At 39.4% G+C, this 18,774-nt stretch overlaps 1 protein-coding gene across 3 annotated transcripts in view; it reads left to right on the top strand.

Annotated features, from left to right (window-relative positions):
* The window catches only part of lrriq1 (leucine-rich repeats and IQ motif containing 1), a 175,983-nt gene extending 160,733 nt beyond the window's left edge, over positions 1 to 15,250 (top strand). Inside the window, exons 24-26 of one of the 3 annotated variants that reach the window (XM_067999455.1) lie at positions 757 to 817; positions 1,298 to 1,418; positions 13,309 to 15,250. In XM_067999455.1, the coding sequence (XP_067855556.1) occupies positions 757 to 817; positions 1,298 to 1,418; positions 13,309 to 13,433 (307 nt within the window). In that variant the 3' untranslated portion in view covers positions 13,434 to 15,250. The remainder of the gene's footprint in view (positions 1 to 756; positions 818 to 1,297; positions 1,419 to 13,308) is intronic. The other 2 variants (XM_067999454.1, XM_067999456.1) reach the window with 2 other exon arrangements.
* Positions 15,251 to 18,774: the final 3,524 nt, after the last annotated feature.

Genomic DNA, 18,774 nt, shown 5'->3' with positions numbered 1-18,774 from the left:
GGATTTTGAATACCATTTCTATAAATATAGAAAGTGCACTGTAGTCTGCATTAATATATTTAAATTGTTACTTTAAAATTTTGCTGATTAGGTTGTTGAAAGTAAAGTTGATAAATGTGAGGAAGTTAGTGACTGCTATAGAATCTGTAATTTCATCATGCTGCAGAATCAGTTGATACTTGCGCTCAATAACTCTGTTTCTATTTCAATTAGAGTAAGTTTTCTTAGTATAGTAAATACAGTTCAGTAACACATTGTGAGACTTTTCCTACTTTAATTCATTCAGTATTTATATATATATATATATATATATTTGCAGTGCATTGAATGAAATAATTTGTGTTTTTACAGGCCACCTAGTCACAAGGACTTGATCTACTGTGGTACATTAAAAAGGACACAAGTGAATTAGAGAGGAATTAAGAAATAATAAAACTTTCAACTTGCCACAGAATTATGTTGCTATGGGAACTTCCTATTGACCTTTCTGAAGGTTATGAGTAACATTCCATTGTTACTAGAAAGTGGACCAATTTAGTGTTATGGACAGAATGTGATACCACTAATTTGTACCATTTATGGATAATTGGGTTCTAGTTAATGACTACTGTATATAAGGTTGAGTTTATTTTGATAGTCTATTATTTCCAAATCATCTATTAACAATAATTCAAAATTTTGTATTTCAATAAGTCAGCATTTACACTAGCATGTCAGTCTTATTCTGCTATGTGTGTTTCTCTTTTGGTTTTCTAGTCATCACTTCCTGCCACAGCTGGACCCAGAAGTACTGCATGGTGGCCGGGTTCAACTCATGGTAAGAACTTGCCTCCAGCTCTAAACCAGTTTAATGCATACAGAGTTGCATTATATGCATAGGTTCTGACACCAAGGTGACATTATGTAATTTCACTGTGGTGAAGTTTTGCTTCTAAAAGTTTATTGCCCTAATACACTTATTACATGAAGTTTGTATAGTGATTATCTCTTTTATTCTGTATATTTTTACTCTGCTGGTGCCTATATAGAGTTTAATATGTACTTCTCATACAGATCAAATGGGAGGGTTTCTAGTTAGGATCTATTCAGGGGTTAATTTTCAAAATGTTGGCACAGAAATGTTAACATTTTATAGAAAATGATTCTGAAATCATCTGGATTAAGCTGCTGAGAAGCAATAATGAATAGTTCCAAACTTATGGAGTCACAGTAATGAGATGAAATTTTCAAACAGTTTCTACTTAAAAAAAATTATGATTTGCAGAATATATAATTTACTTTTGCTTTGTTACCTCAGGCAAGTCCTGTAGGTAGAGAAGGCTCGGATTTAGACGTTGTCTCCGTGACCAGTGGCAGTGGTATAAATCAACCAAGTGACAGATTCAATTATAGTCACTGGCACTCAACAGGATCTACAAGTAAGTCAGCATTCTAGATTCTTTGAAATTGCCATTTATACCCTCAATTGTTGAGATGCTACAGATGTTGGAATTTCAACATCTCTTCAAGCTATTGTCTGGAAACTAAATAATTCCTAACACTTCATCTTCTAAAAGGTAAAGCATTAAATTATACTTGCAGTAAGCATGTGCTGTAACATTTTTATTTCAATCAATATCAGAAATCCATAACCTGTGTATTGCCTAGAAAGTGAAAGGTGGTAGTGCATTACAAGGTTCTAGCACACTAGAGGTTCAGGTGATATTCTAAACCATGAGAGTAAAGTTCAGACAGGTCAGAAATTGAAACCACCAGAATGAGTAACAGCCTTAAATAACTCCCAGCCATGAGTTTGTAAAAAAAAAGGTTTCTTTTTATTTATCGTTTTAGCAATTTCTCAGTTGGAAATCTAGATTTAGATTTTCTGTTTTCTAATATCATCATTATACTCGTCAAGTGCCTTTCTGCAGTTCAAACTCATGATGCAGGAAGAGGGATGTGCTACAACATTTTTGACGAAAAGAGAAGAGCTTTTACTGAAAAATACATTCTGTTTTGCAGATTTACACCAGTCCTGAACATATTTTAAAATAAAGTCTTATAAGCCCTTAAATTTAATCAGTTCAGACCTGATGCACTTTCAAAAGAATAAAACATTGCTCATATTAAACTCTTTCATACATGTATTTGATTGGAACTATGTTGAGCTTGTACTTCTGTGCATGTGCCACAGTGGCTGTCTGGGTAAAGAGGACTCGACCTTATTTAGTAGCCTATTGCGTGACACTTTATCAAAGGCTTTTTGAAAGTACACAACAGCCCATAAATTGCTCCGAGCGGCGAACCAGCAGCGGTCGCCGCTCATTAGATTTAAATTCACCCACTAAGTTATCGCATTCTTTTTGGCGGCTACTTCCTTGAACTGCGAGTTCAAAAAACATCAGCGTTCTTTCCCGGGCTGTGTGAATGGTGAAAGGATCTCTAAGGCCCCTCAACTAATCAGCTTGAAGCAAGTCACACTGTGAGAACTAGGAAGTTCAGTTCATTCACAAACCGTGCAGACTAAAAACCTGGATGTGTTCAATAAGGTATTATAAAATGACATAGTGAAAGCGAAATAAAAAGGGGAAAAGATTAAAGGACTAAGATAAAAGAGATTGAAGGAAAAAGTAAAAAAAAAATTTTTTTTTAAATGTCCAAAAACTATTAAAATCAGGAGTAATGAGACTCCTCATGTTTAAAAGTTAATTTTTAATGCCAGAGATGTTGTTTGGCAGTCATTAAGACTTACCAGGCTGTTAAAACTTAGTTAAGACTTAAAAAACTGAGCGTAGCTGTTTTGTGGCGAGATTAGGTCGTTTCCAGCTGGGCAGGAGAGCAAGTTGGCACTGGTCCTTTGATTACATTCATTGCAGCTGGTGATATCCCTTTAAGGAGAAGCTGTCACATCGCCAGCGAATCAAGAAGAGCATGTTCCTGCGTTTAATTTCTGCGTTTAACTGCACATATGCTGTCACCAGAACTTGTTCTTCAATTCCGCCATTAATAACAGTGAGCGCTGTTAGGCTCATCTTTATTTTAAAAGCAATTTCTGGGCCAATATCATCCGGGCTATCTACATCCACCAATCTTTTGACTTCCTCAAAAAGTTCAACCAGAAGACCTATTGAGATTCTGTAATATTCCTTTCTCTGTCAAGGTACAGTATATGATCCCCTCTAGCACTTGCCTACAATTGAAGTTGGGCTAATGAGCCAACAATTTCCTGATTCTGATTTTCTGAGCTTTATAAATATTGGCATTAAGTGGGCCTCTCTTCAATCCATTTGATTGATGGCAGACCACATTTCTGTATTCACCCTCGAGTATATACCACCAGGGCCAACAGCCCAATCTTTTTTGAGATTCCTTATTCTTACCAGGACTATATCTGCATGCACTTTGATAGTTTCAACTTTAGTATCAACCCTACAATGTATTATTGGTAATTCAAAGTCATCTCGTAGTGAAGATTGAGGCAAGGAAGCCATTCAAAACCTCAGCCATATCCTGGGAGTCCACCCAACTTGGCCCTGAAGAATCCTTCCAGCTATCCACTATCTTCTTCTCCAGTGTCCTTATTGGCGCTGTGATAACCGCTTTCATTGCCTTTAGCTGAGATCCATTTCCCTGTTCTTTTAATCTGTAAAAATATTTCTGCTTAAGTCTAATTTGTCTTTGAACATGACCCATTAGCCAATTTGGCTTTCCTTTACCATATGCTGCTTTAACTCTAGGGATATACATGGCTTCCTTTTGAATAAGTGTGGTTTTGAAGGCATCTGTTTATCTTCAGTGTTGCTATTATCCCTGCCTAGTAGGACTGCCCAATCAATCTGATTCAAGACAATCTACCAACTTTGCAAATCAAGCCTTCTTAAAATCTGGTACTGGCATAACATTTTCGCAGCTTTGTTTTGGTGACCAAGTTAAATCTAATAATATTATGGTCACTATAGCCCAGGTGTTCTCCCACATCCTCCTCCCCACATAGAGGTCTGATAACACATTACAGTCACTACTAAAAACTAGGGCCAGTACCTGATTACTCTTAGTTTCCTCTGGAACATGTTGTGTAAGGGAACAATTGTTTCTTGTATGTACAAATCTTTCAGCTGTCCTACACTGAATACTAGATGTATTACCATTGAACCATTGAATGCCTGGGATTTTAAAATCCCCCATTACAGATATTACGTAATTCAGTTGCCCTTCTAATAGTGCCATACAGTGCCTCATCATAATGGGCCCTATAACCAGTTGATGTTCTGTTTGACTGCCAGTTTATTGAAAGACTATTAAATCAGGGTCTCCTATCCCAACTGGTAAATACCTTGATAAGATTCCGCAGGGCATCTGCTAATGCAGCTCATAAGACAAAATGGAGATGGTTCTTCTAAAATGGTGTTCCATCTTGTGTGATATCCTGCATATTATGGAGTTCCTCCAGCATTTGTTCAGCATTGGTTTACCACCTAGTTCTGTTCAGGTTTATGTTACACCTATTTCAGCACTTCGTGACTAGAACAGCCATTTTGATTTGGCACTGGACACGCAGCCATCCAGAACTTTTCCTTAATGTCCTTAAGTGAAAATGCTCCAGTTTTATTGAGTGCTGTTAGGTGTTGAGGAGTATGATGGGTAACTACTACAGTACTTGCCGCCCCATCATCGGGCGGGGTGTAAAACAGGTGGCCAATTCATTATCGCCTGTTTTTCGCCCAGCGATAAAAGTTAAAATTACCTTCATCTTTGGTGAAGAGGCAAGTTCTATTCTAGCCTGCAATGTAGTGAATTTTTTTTTCCACAAACGTCACAAAGATTTTCTCACATTCTTCCACAATATTACTTTTCTGATAGTGCTCCTTGATAAATAATCTTTTTTTTACACATTTCAGCAGTATGCAGTTCACTATTATGCATTTAAAGTCATAGAATAATGCAGCACAGAAGGAAGCCATTTGGCCCATCATGCCTGTGCTGGCTTTTTAAAAGAACTATCTAATTAGTCTCACTTCCTTGCTCTTTCCCCATAGCTCTGTAATTTTTTTCTTTTCAAGTATATATCCAATTGCCTTTTGAAAGTTACTATTGAATCTGCTTCCACCACCTTTTAAGGCCGTGCATTCCAGATCACAACTCGCTGCGTAAAAAAAATTCTCCTCATCACCCCTCTGGTTCTTTTACCAATTATCTTAAATCTGTGTCCTCTGGTTACTGACGCTCCTGCCAGTTGAAACAGTTTCTCCTTATTTATTCTATCAAGACCCCTTATAATTTTGAAAACCTCTTAAATCTCCTCTTAACTTTCTCTGCTCTAAGGAGAACAATCTCAGCTTCTCTAATCTTTCTGCATAACTGAAGTGCCTCATCCCTGGTGTCATCCTGGTAAATCTCCTCTGCATCCTCTCCAAGACCTAACATTCCAACTGGATAAGGAGTTAGCTAGTTTTATCCCCAGTGAGCTCTTATCCTGACTGTTTGCCTTCTGCCTAAACCTTCTAGTCATTTATAACTAAAGATTAGCTGCTTGATACCCAGGCATTTCACCAATGTCTATTTTAACACCCCATTACAGATATTACGTAATTCAGTTGCCCTTCTAATAGTGCCATACAGTGCCTCATCATAATGGGCCCTATAACCAGTTGATGTTCTGTTTCTCTGGAACATGTTGTGTAAGGTACGCATACATTTGATTTATATCCTTCACGCTTGATTCTAGTTGACTGATAATAAACTATGCGTCATTATCTACATTTACTGAAAGCTGAGGCATTCCATTGCGTTTACTACACTGTATGGTTCACCCATTAAACCAACTTACCCCAGAAAAAATGAAATAGTTCTTTTAAAGAAAAAGTACTTCCTTATTCATTTTACATTGTAAATAGTTGTGTGTAATTCAATTATGGCACCTTATTTGCTTCCTTCTGACACTGATACTGTTACACAGCACACGGAGTATGCAAGATTAGAGCACGGAAGTTATCGAAGTGCAATAACTGTGACAGGTTTCATACCAAATCTTAAGAGATCTATAATAAAAAAGTTATATCTAGGCACTGATTTTTTAAAACATTTTTATGCAGATGGTCTTGGGACTATATAGTAGTGCTAACTAGAAAATAACTGATAATCCAAAGCAGACCAAGCTGTAATGTTTTCTTTTATTCCACCAGCATTTGCTGGCTCGTGTCTCATCTCTAACTGACAGATTATGTTCTACTGGGCACTGTTTCCATTGAATGTTGTTTGTATTGATCATCTTTTTATCCCTATTTTTGTTTCCCGCTAACTAGCTGTGCTATCATTTACTTCTGTCCAAAGGCGATACATTGTGAATAACCAAAGTGAGGATTTAGCTTAAAAAAATTGGCCTAGAAATCCGTTGGCGACACGCCAGTTCATGGTGTAAAATGGGAACCTAAACATCCAATATGGCGGGCGGCGTGTGGCACACATTCCATGCTGGAAGTGCCCCGCTTGACATATTGGTAAAGGCTCCAATATAGATGTCCAAGTCCCGCATCTGAAACAGGTGTCAGTCCCTTTTTATATGCAAATTGGGATCTAATGCCTAGGACTCCTTCTCAAAATTGATTTGCCCTGAACGCAGCTGGCAGAGTGCCTGCTACTTTCAGGATAACCAGGTCTACAGGTCCTTAAAGGACCGCTGGAGGCTGCCACCAAAAAGGTAAGTTTTGTAAAAAAAAAACTAATGTGCAGCCAGAGGAGCAGGCATCCTGAACACTGCTGACCCCCACTCAGCCTCCACCACCCCTCACCCCTCCAGAACCTACCTGAGGGTCGCTGCTGGAATCGCAGCAGCCCACAATTGATGTTCCTTTGCTTGCCTGGGGAGATGGAGCAGGCGTCCGCAGTTTGCCAGTGTAATTTAAAAGAGGCCTGAGGTCCCATTTTGATCGAGTCTCGGGCCTACCTGTCCCGGCACGGGCATCGTTCCCTGCACCCATTTTGCCCCTACAGACCACGCTATCCAATTTCTCCCCCATTATTTCTGCAGTCCCAACTAAATTGTACTTTTGCATTTCACCATAACATGCAGACACAATAAATGCTGGTATTGAAAGCAATTCTGGTATGTACATATCCTGAATCCACCACATCCATAAAATCCTGCTTCTGGTGTGAACTGTCTGAGGTCCATTACTGAAGCCTCTTCACCTGGCTATACTTTCCACTATTTGCCATGCCCAAACTGCTGCAGTAATGATGTAGCCCTTATACCCAAATCACACCTTGTCCTCATCCCTATTCTTACTTCAAGCACCTCACTTTGTTCCACTTCTCTCACCTCTCCTTTAAAATCCTCATTCTCTACTGCCCTTCCTCAATCCTCACCCCAAGTGTCTCAGTGAGATATTCTCTCTCCTTTTCTCTCTCAGCTCCTTATCCTCAGTAATTTCAATTTCGTTGTCAGATCGCCTTGCCCTGTCTCCCCTGATTTCACTGCTCTCCTTAAACCTCTCCCTCCAAAGAAACTGTCCTACCCATATTCACAGCCATCCCGTTGACCTTGCCATCTCATGTGGCCTCTCCTCCCATGGTCTCAATCACAGACAAGGTGATCTCTAACCACTTCCTTATGTCCCTCAGCACCTCAACCTCCTACCCTCTTCCAACCTGTCTTCATTCTGCATCCGCCCTGGAAAAAAATCTGCTCCAAGTGACTTACAACTGCACTTTCAAACTGCCAACTATCTAGCCTTTGGCCCTCCTTTCGCCAAGATACCTCCGCAGCCGTCGAACCACTGAGCCACTTCCTCACCTTTGATGCCTTTGTCCCCAGTAAAACTTTTGCATACTCCCATCCTGATTGTTTCCTCTGGTATAAGCCCTGTCTTCACTCCCTTATGTTGAAGGAGCTGATCTGGTCAGATAATATCAAGCACCATCAGACCTTATTCTCCTCTGCCAAAACCTTTCATTACTCCAGGATCATCCTGGGGAGCAAAGATAATCCCCGACTTCTTTTCGCCACTATCAACTATCACCTTGAACCCCTCTTCCCTGTCCCCTCCACTCTCAGTGTCAGCAACAAGTGTAAGAAGCTCATCAACTTCTTTGCCAATAAGAGTGAGACCATCTGTTCAGCTGTCTCTGCTGCATACCTCCTTCCACTTGCCCATCAAACCAACCTCTTTTCAACCCCCCCCCCAAACTAGGCTACCCCTGCCCTAGCCATGAACCTGCATTTTTCTCCAGTTTCCCTCCTGTCTCCCCTCAGTGGTCTCTGAACTCATCTTGTCCATGAGATCCACCTACTGCTCCCTTGACCCTTTCCCACTAAACTACTGACCACCCAACATCCCCTCCTGACCCCCATTGTAAGTGGTTCCCTCCTCCGAAACTGACTTCACCCTTTGAAAACTGCAGTAATTGCCTCCCTCCTCAAAAAACCTACCTTGGATCTCTCTATCCTTGCAGACTATCGCGCGATCTCCAAACTCCCTTTCCTCTCAAGTCCATGAACATGTTGTTGCCTCCCAAATCCATGATCATCTTTTCTGCAACTCCATGAATTTCACCTATCAAGTTTTCACCCCTGCTATACCATTGAAATGGCCCTAATCAGACTCTCAAATGACATCCTCTGTCACTGTGGTGCAATATCCCTCCTCATCGTTCTGAACTTCTCTGCAGCTGTTGATGTGGTCTACCACTCAATCCTCCTCCAAAGCCTCTCCTTTGTTGTCCAGCTCAGTGAGACCGTCCTCACTTCATTCCACTCCTGCCTCGTTCCACTCTTAATATCTGATCATAAGCAAACCATCTCCAGCAATGGCTTGGCTTCTCTTCTCTTCTTCGCACCATTACCTCTGGAGTCTCCTAAGGATCTATCCTTTGCACCCTCCTCTTCCTCGTCTACATGCTGCCTCTTGTTGTTATGAGGTCAGTTTCCACATGTATGCTGATGACATCCAGCTCTACCTCTCCATTTCCTGTCTTGACCCTCCAACTGCCTCTGTATTGTCAGAGTGCTTGTCCAGCATCCAGTCCTGGATAAGCGACAATTTTCTCTAATTAAACACCGAGAAGACGGAAGTCATTGTCTTTTGCCCCCACCAAAAACGTCATACCCTCACTACCTGTTCCATCTGTCTTCCTGGCTACTGTCTCAGGTTAAACCATACTGTTCGTAAACACAGCAACACATTTGACCCCATGCTGAGCTTCAGACCCCAAATCCTCTCCATCACAAAGACCGCCTACTTCCATCTTTGTAACATTGCCTGCCTCTGCCCATGCCTCAATCCATCTGCTGCTGAAACCCTTATCCATGCATTTGACACCTCTAGACTCAAGTATTCCAATTCGCTCCTGCCCGGCTTCTTATTTTCCATCTTCTGAAACTTCAGCTCATCCAAAACTATACTGCCCATATCGCATCCTGCACCAAGACCCTCTCACCCATCACCCTTTACTCGCTGACCTTTTTTTGGCTCTTGGTTCTTCAACACCTCCAATTCAAAATTCTCATCCTTTTATTTAAACCCTTCATGGCCTCACCTCCGCTATGTCTGTAACCTCCACCAGGCTTACAACCAACCTCTTTCTCCCCCCCCCCCCACCCCCACCCTGGCCACAGAGCTCCAAGTTCCTCAGACTCTGGCCTTTTGTCCATTTCCCCTTCTTTGCTCCACCGTTGCGCTATTGGCGGCCTTGTCTTCAGCTGTCTAGGCCCCACGCTCTGGAATTCCCATCCTGACCCTTTCTGCATCTCCACTTCCTTGAAGACCCTCCCTAAAACCCGCTGCTTTGGCCAATCTTTTTGTCACCTCTTCGAATAAATACATGAAGGGAAAAAATTTACAGGGCTATGGGGAAAGAGCAGGGGAGTGGGACTAATTGGATAGCTCTTTCAAAGAGCCGGCACAGGCACAATGAGTCAAATGGCCTCCTACTGTGCTGTACCATACTATGATACTGTGAATATCTCCTTTGGCTTAGGAACAGGAATAGGCCATTCAGCCCCTCGAGCCTGTTCCGCCATTCAATTAGATCATAGCTGATTTGTATCTTAACTCCATTTACCTGCCTTGGTTTTGCCTAACAAAAATCTAACTATCTCAGTTTTGTCATTTTCAATTGATCACAGCTCAACAGCTTTTTGGACGAGGGTGTTCCAGATTTTCACTACACTTTGTGTGAAGAAGTGTTTCCTAACATCACTCCTGAATGGGCTAGCTCTAATTTTAAGGTTTTGCCCCTTTGTTCTGGACTCCCCCACCAGAGGAAATAGTTTCTCTCTACCCTATCAAATCCTTTAATTGTTTTAAACACCTCATTTAGATCACCCCTTAATCTTCATAATCGAGTGAATACAAGCCCAATCAATGGAACCTGGCCTCATAATTTAACCTTTTTCACCCCGGTATCATTCTGGTGAATCTGCACTGCACAAGGCCAATATATCCTTCCTGAACACAGTGCTTCAGATATGGTCTAACCAAAGCTTTATACAACTGTGGCATAACTTCCATCCCTTTTATTCCAGCCCGCTTGATGAAAGCTAACATTCATAGAGAATCACAGAAAGAGGCCATTCAAGTACAATTGCCTTTTGAAAGTTCCTATGGAATCTGCTTCCACTACCCTTTCAGGTAGTGCATTCCAGATCTTAACAACCATCTGTGTGAAAACATTTCCCCTCTAGTTCTTTTGACAATTATTTTAAATCTATGACCTCTGGTTACTGGCCCACTTGCCAGTAGAAACAGTTTCTCTCTATCAAAACCCCTTCATTCTTTTGATTACCTCTATTAGGTCTCCCCTTAACCTTCTCTGCTCTAAGGAGAAAAATCCTAGCTTCTTCAATCTCTCCACATAACTGAAGTCCCTCATCCCTGGTGTCATCCTGGTAAACCTCCTCTGTACCCTCTCCAAGGCCTTGACATCCTTCCTAAAGTGTGGTGCCCAGAATTGTACACAATACTGCAGCTGATGCCTAACCAGTGATTTATAAAGGTTTAGCATGAGTTCTTTGTTTTTGTATTAAATGTCCCTATTTACAAAGCCAAGTATCCCATATGCTTTCTTAACCACCTTATCAGTTTGCTCTGCCACCTTCAAAGATTTGTGAATATGCACCTCCAGGACCCCTAAATCTCTCTGGCATCTGTTTTTGTCTGATTGTGCTTCCGTGAAGTGTTTTGGGACATTTTTCTACTTTAAAGCCTCTGTATAAATGAAAGTTGTTGATGCGATATTGATGGTGGATTGGAAAAAAAAGAACTTTGGTTGCCTTTTTCATCAGTCATGCACTCTTGTACTTGCAGAAAGGTTTGAAAGAAAAATAGCGGAACACTGGACCAAGGGGAATGAGAATTTGATAGTATTGAGATGTGGTATAAGATTGAATGCAAAGGAAAGAAATGAAACAATTTAATTAATATTTCTTAAATATTTTAAGATTGACTGTGTGTTCATTTTAACAAATTTGTAAATGATTATAAACGGAATCATGAATTTGTTCAAACTAGTGCACAATAGAAGATATTGGAGCTAGACATGAAGGTTTTTGTTAACCCTGGAGTAAAAATTGTGTAGCTACATTGTAAATATGTTCATGAAGGTTTCCTCTGGTCAGTATTTCTAGTGAAATTGTAAATGTCTTCTGCAAATACCAGCCAGAGGAAATCTTGATGTCACTACACATAGTGACCACAGCAATGTCCCCACGCCCCCCGCCCCCCGCCCCCATCTGCCCATGAGTACCTAGAACCTGAAAGCTTTTTTCTTGGTTAAATGTAAATTTCTACCAACAGGACTCCAAAAACAATATCCAAAGGATTGTTTGGGAGGGGAGTAAAAGTTTGACTTGTCCGTTATTCAGTGAAGCTTTTGGCAGCACAAATGCTACAACCTTCTTAATACATAAGGTGTTCTTTGGATCTATTTTAAACTCATACTAATTTGTGGACTAGGATCTGAGATTGCTGATACTTTTTTTCCCTGAAGAATCATAGAAAATGCAGCTGTAAATGCTTGAAGAGGTCATTCCACGGACACAGAAAAAAAACTAAGGCATGACAGGAAATAGCAAGCGACCTATTTAAAAAGAAAGCTGCCCTTCTGAGAGGATTTTCCTGAAGGTCTTGCATGACAAAGATACTACACAGGGAGAAGGGCACAGGCCATCTCAGTGGCTATATTAAATAGGCAGCACCAATATGATAATCTGATTTTGAAGTACTGTAGTGTCTCATTTGACTGTTCCCTTGGTTCTGACAAATTGGCTTTTGATTTTGATTTAAATTAAATCCACAGCAAAGACATGGTGTGCTTTATTTGCTAGTTTGTGGAATTCAAAGGATGGTACACATTGCTCTGACAGTTTTAGGTGGTTTGTTTTATTGTAAATTGGATTGTTAGATGTGTTATGTGTCAGCGAAGGTAGGTACAACTAAATGTTTTTGTAATTTTTCAGGTCAGTATACTGAAGTTAGAAGATTTTTTTTAAATCTAGAAGAGTTCTGAAAATCACCCATTTAAAACAAAACACATTTTCTTCTGGTTTAATGATCTGTGTTGTCACACCAGCAGTTTTTGTTAGATATGTGATGTGTCTGCATAGCTCAAGGTGACTATTTTAACAGGTATTTCTAAATGCTATTTCTTACAATAATGTGGAGATGCCGGTGATGGACTGGGGTGGACAAATGTAAGGAATCTTACAACACCAGATTATAGTCCAACAATTTCATTTTAAAATCACAAGCCCTCGGAGGTTATCTCCCCCGCCAGGTGAGGGTTTGTGATTTTAAAATAAAATTGTTGGACTATAATCTGGTGTTGTAAGATTCCTTACATTTACTTACAATAGGCACACCAAAAGGTATGCATAGAATCTGACATAATGCCACCAATGTCCACTGATCATACCAACGTCCTGGTCCGTTTGCATAGTTGATTGTCTTGCTTCCATGAAAAGGAAATAAAATAAATGAAGTTTAGGCATGCAAACAAAGCCAGCTTATTTGGGCTTCGTGCCATGGGTTTAAATGCTAAGATACTTAAAACATTGATATTTGTTCTACCTACATACCTACAATACTATATACATTCTTCAAATCTACCAGCATGATTATCAAATAACGTGTGCTAAACATGCAAGGTATGCTTTTTTAGATTTTGATTAGATTGGAAATTTCTAAAATGGAATAGCTTGAAGAATCTGGGTAATTAAATCAGTAATGGTACACATTATTTTACGTATTGTAGCTATTTCATTTTTACTTTAAATAATCATCAACTATTTTGTACTGTTTAGCCAATATATTTATGTTTTTATCTTAAAAATAGAAACCACTGTACCATTGAAGACTATCCCCAAACCTTTGAAGCAAGAGCGCATATCCTTTCGTAACAGCCGAGTGCGGCTCAGTACAGGATGGGGGAGTGGCAAGAGGCGAGGAAAATCTTTCTAATCATTTTCTGTCTTCATTAGATGTGGCAGTAAAAGACCACAAGGTTATGTCACAAAAAGTTAAAAATCTTAGCATGTTTGTGCACTTGTTATACAGAAATTTAAATCTCATTTATAAATGTGGCCATCTTACTTCAATGAGAATAGCTGTTTGACTAGACTTCTGACCTCTTGAAAATGATGGTTATTGATGTGAATTGCATTATGGAATGACTGTTTACTGTTATGTCTCTTTGCTTTATCATACATTAATTACTGTAATTTTGCAGTCTCTACCAGTGATTTTCATAAAGACAATAAAAGCAAATATGTAAAACTAACGCACATTACAACTTATACAGCTGAGTAATTCTTTATGCACTGACATCATAGCACTAAACAAACTCCAATGACAGAACAGACCTTGAAACCTCGTCACCATTCTACTTGTGTAAAATGTAAAATTTCAGAATACTAAAAAAAAATCTGCTGTTTTTTAAATAATTTATGAAGGACAGTTGTAAAATAAATATACCACTACCCATGGTTTTAGGATATGGGGTATGCCATTTAGAACCGAGATGAGGAGAAATTTCTTCACTCAGAGGGTGGTGAACCTGTGGAATTCTCTACCACAGAGGCAGTGGAGGCGAAGTCATTAAATATATTCAAGAAGGAGATAGATATATTTCTTAATGCTAAAGGGATCAAGGCATCTGGGGAAAAAGTGGGAACAGGGTACTGAGTTAGACGATCAGCCATGATCATTTTGAATGGCGCAGCGGGCCCGAAGGGCCGAATGGCCTACTCTTGCTCCTATTTTCTATGATTCTATGGTTTTATTTTACAGGTGTCAAAAGATCCATAATTTTATTGACCGCTACATAACTGATTGAATTATAAGGTCTTTCACATGTGAAATAAACCTATTAATGTATCACGATCAGTGCATTATCCTTGACTTATCATACCATTACAATTTAACAGTTATATGGTTTGTACACCTGAATCAAAATTTGCAGCTTTTTTTAATGCAGCCTTTCTCTAATCTGCATAAGAAAAGCATCTTCTATGTGACACCTTCATTGTACATATGCGATTCATTTAAGCACAACTTTGTAGACTGCAGGTACTTCTTTAGAGGACCTCATAATACCTAAATTTGAAATTCTGTCTGCAATCACTTGAAAAACAATGCCTTTCATGCTCCTTAAGCATAACTTCTTCCTCCTCCTCTTGAATCACAAGATTATTTTCATAATAAACAAACTCAATTCATTATTATGTACTTTATGATAATATGAATTTTTTAAATTTTGTTTTACTGATTTATAAATGTGTCTCGTGACGGTGCAGAAAGCACTCAGTGCCTTTGCATTCAAAACATTGTGTACTGCACAAGAATTGTGTTACGCTGTTTAGTTGAGTGTTTTGTTTGAATAAAAACAACCTTGAATGTCAAGTCAAAATTCATAGCCATTCTCAAACAGCCTGGGCAATAATAATCTGTTTTTAAATGTAACATTCCAAGAAGAGAAAGTGACATATATGCGAAGTTGATTTCTTAACTTACAGAAAACAGCCTTTAGCCTTAAGTGTGGTTGCTATAATCCTTCTACTAGATTAACTTTTTTAAAAAATTTCCTTGAGTGAATTTGTGTCAAGATTTAAATTGACATTTAAAGAGAGACTGGGAAGATTGGGTTTGTTTTCCTTGGAGCAGAGGAGGCTGAGGGGGGACATGATTGAGGTGTACAAAATTATGAGGGGCACAGATAGGATGGATACTAAGGAGCTTTTTCCCTTCGTTGAGGGTTCTATAACAAGGGGACATAGATTCAAGGTAAAAGGCGGGAGGTTTAGAGGGGATTTGAGAAAGAACTTTTTCACCCAGAGGGTGGTTGGAGTCTGGAACTCACTGTCTGAAAGGGTTGTGGAGGCAGGAACCCTCACAACATTCAAGAAGCATTTGGATGAGCACTTGAAATGCCATAGCATACAAGGCTACGGACCAAATGCTGGAATATGGGATTAGAGTAGACAGGGCTGATGGCCGGCGCGGACACGATGGGCCGAAGGGCCTCTATCCGTGCTGTATAACTATGACTCTATGACATATATTTGGACTTCTTATGTACATTTGCACATTAAAAATAAACAAAAGAAGAAAAATAAATATTGATGGAGGAAGAGGGACTGGCTGCATGAAGGTGAAGGATGGTTTTATTTTGTAATATTTTTGATTATATAGGGAGAGCTTGTTATATAGAGTAATATATAGGTTGAGCTGTAAGACACAGCACTCTGTGGGATTGTAATGATGGGCCGATAACGGCGAGGCTAACAGCGCTCACCTTTATTTCTGTGTATCTGGTACAGCAACTTCCGGCGACCGCATACGCGCAGTCAAACTTTTGAAATCCAGAAGTTGCTCTTCCAGATGCCCTGCTCCTCCATAAACTCTGTGAGATCGATATCTCACCAGCCGAGTCACTGTTCAAATGAATGGAACCGCGTGAAGTTCCTGCACTGTCCCGATGGATACAAATTAATCTTGCCAAAAAAAGGTACATCAAGTTATTTAAGTCTAAGTGCACTTTTAACAACGTGATAAGTTTTAATGACTGCCAAATAACCTCTCTGGCACTGAAAATTAACTTTTACAAGTGTGGAGTCTCATTCCTTCTAATTTTAATGCTTGGTGGACATTTTTTTAAAAAAAAATTTTTAAACTTTTTTTGTCTCATTCATCTCTGTCTCTTAATTCAATCTTTCTTACCCCTCTCTATTTCACACTCTGTATCTGGTCTGACGTCGAATTCACTATTTTAACTTACACTTCCTGTTCTGACTCTTCCCGCTCATCAGATGCTTTAATATGATTGGTTAAGGAGAGAGACAGTTGCTTGCCCTGTTCACACCAGTCCCAGCTGCACTGTCGAGGGTCCTTTCTTGGATTCAGCGCCCCATGAGAGGTACTTGCCTTAAAAAAACAAGGAAAATTTATGGGTAAATACAAAGTCTAACGTTCGCAGCTCAGAGGAAAATTTGGGCGGATGTCAGTAATGAGCATGAAACTGGAACAAGGAATGGAAAATAAGCATGGAAATATATTAGATAGTGATATCAGCCCAAAGTACATCACTGTCTACACCTCAATGCGCCTCATACTTAAGTGAGATGAGATCTGTACACATGCTTGTTTGTGTGGAAAGGAGCATTTGGTGCTCTCCTAACAATAAAATTGTTCCAAAGTCATTTTACAATGTTTGCAAAGTGGTCACGAGCACTTTTTACACTTGGCTTCTCACTGAACAGGAGTGATACTACACCTAGAGCAAAGCCCTAGTCTGATACTATTTGATTAAGAATTACATACCCAAAATGTCATAACCTGTATTTTCTTTTAACAGATACTGACTGACCTGTTGCGTATTTCCAACATTTTTCTTTTTATATATAAGACTATCTTCTAGGGGAGGCCTCGCATTCGGGAGTTTGATCAGGACGACCTCTGTAACACTGCTTTCTTCAAGTTGCAACCGCGTTGCATCAGCGTGAAAGTACACGTATAAAGGGATTGGAACAAGTGTGTCTGTCTTACAGGCCCGGGAGAGACGGTTTGCTTAAAAGTCATCTTATGCTACCGCTCTTCAGCAAGGCGCAGTGCAGGCTGAGACCAGTATGGAATATATTTCCATGGTTATTGTCTACTCCTTGTTCCAGTTTTGCTCATTCATGACATCTTCTCTATTCCATACTGTGTCTACACCTTGTAACACAGCACATATTATTCATATCAAGTAAATTATGGAATGTAAAGTAATACAAATGAACCACGGGATAAATTAAAATTAATACTCGTCTGAACTGTTCACCTTTTCTGTTTGATGTACTTAAAGTGTGTGTGAGCTATATGTAATAAAATCAAACCCCTGTCAGCGTCCTCGTCAATACAATGTTTGCCAAGTCCTTGTTCCTAATATTGACAATACTGGTTTGCCCGCTCCCGTTGTCCACTCGTCTGGTCAGATTTTTTTGCCCATCCTGATCTGTTGTACTATAATAATTAAATACAATTTCAAACTGATTTTGGATTATATAGAATGAGTTGCTGTTTCACCTAGTTCTGGATTCTCGCTCCGTCTTATACAGAAAATGATAGTCTTCAAGAGTCAAGTGCAGAAATCTGATAGAAAACGTGAATTACATTTGGCTGCAAAAATAAAATCAGTTCTCAAAATTGTTCGATCTCACACACCAAACAAAATTTTAGAAGAAACAGGGAAGAGACAATCGTATTCTCGTATCTGATGTTTGATCTCTTGAAATGGTCTATCATAAAAACTGAATAAAAATCACCAAACGTCGATCAGAAACGGCATCATGAACGGCACACTAAGATCACAATTGTTCTGTAAATCTCTAAAATGATTTGCATTATTCTATTTGCATCCTCACTAAATTGGCATATCTTCAAGATAAAGATGGATAGTGTTGTCAGAAACATATGATAAAAAGTATGCCTGAGTGACGGTTCGGGACCCTCGGGGTGGTGTAAACATCGTGTAAAGTCTGAATCAGCAAAATGTTTCCAAACTGCACCTGATGTTAGTATTCTGGTTCGGGCTGCTGCACGATTCTCCAATATTATTTTTTGTTGCTATAAACTGGCAATCCTTTCTTAATAGAAACGTAATTAGACCTGCCAAGTCTATATTGTCAGACTGTTTTATATGAAAAGTTAACCCGTGTGTCTCTCACAATAAAAAGTGTTCATTTCAGTGCTTGTGGAATCCAATTTTTAAAAATATGTGATTGTTTACAGCAGTCAAATCCTGAGAGAAAGGACCATGTATTTTAATCAAATAAACAATTCATGTTTGGCGAGGAGAAAGTGGTTCGTAATGTATTTGTGGCTACCGATACATAGATATTAAGATCTCCAACAGGGATTTTCGCACATTCAATGTATCCAAATAATCATTCTTTTAAAACGCTTTATCTTTTGTATGAAACCAGATATAACGTGAGTCGATCGCACAATATTAAAAAATTAAAGCACATTTATCAACCGCTCAAAGACTACTATTAAAATTCAAACGCTGCACTAAATTAGCGTCTTCAGAAATTACAGCTTACGTCCTGAGAAAAAATAAGAGAAAATGAACCTGCTGAGAAACAAAACTCAACATCAAGGTCGAGTAGAAGTTTAATTTAGAGAGGAACTGCAGGCCAAAAATGCCTGGCGACAACACTCCCTTATATGAGCATGTCCCTTTTAGCTTCATGTGCAGAATCAGTAGAGGTTTATGAGGAAATACAAGAGTAATCTATTTCAGAATTAAATCAATTGACAAAAG

This window comes from Heptranchias perlo, chromosome 18, assembly GCF_035084215.1.
Source record: "Heptranchias perlo isolate sHepPer1 chromosome 18, sHepPer1.hap1, whole genome shotgun sequence".
Taxonomy (NCBI): Eukaryota; Metazoa; Chordata; class Chondrichthyes; order Hexanchiformes; family Hexanchidae; genus Heptranchias; species Heptranchias perlo.
This window is presented reverse-complemented; position numbering and strand designations above follow the sequence as displayed.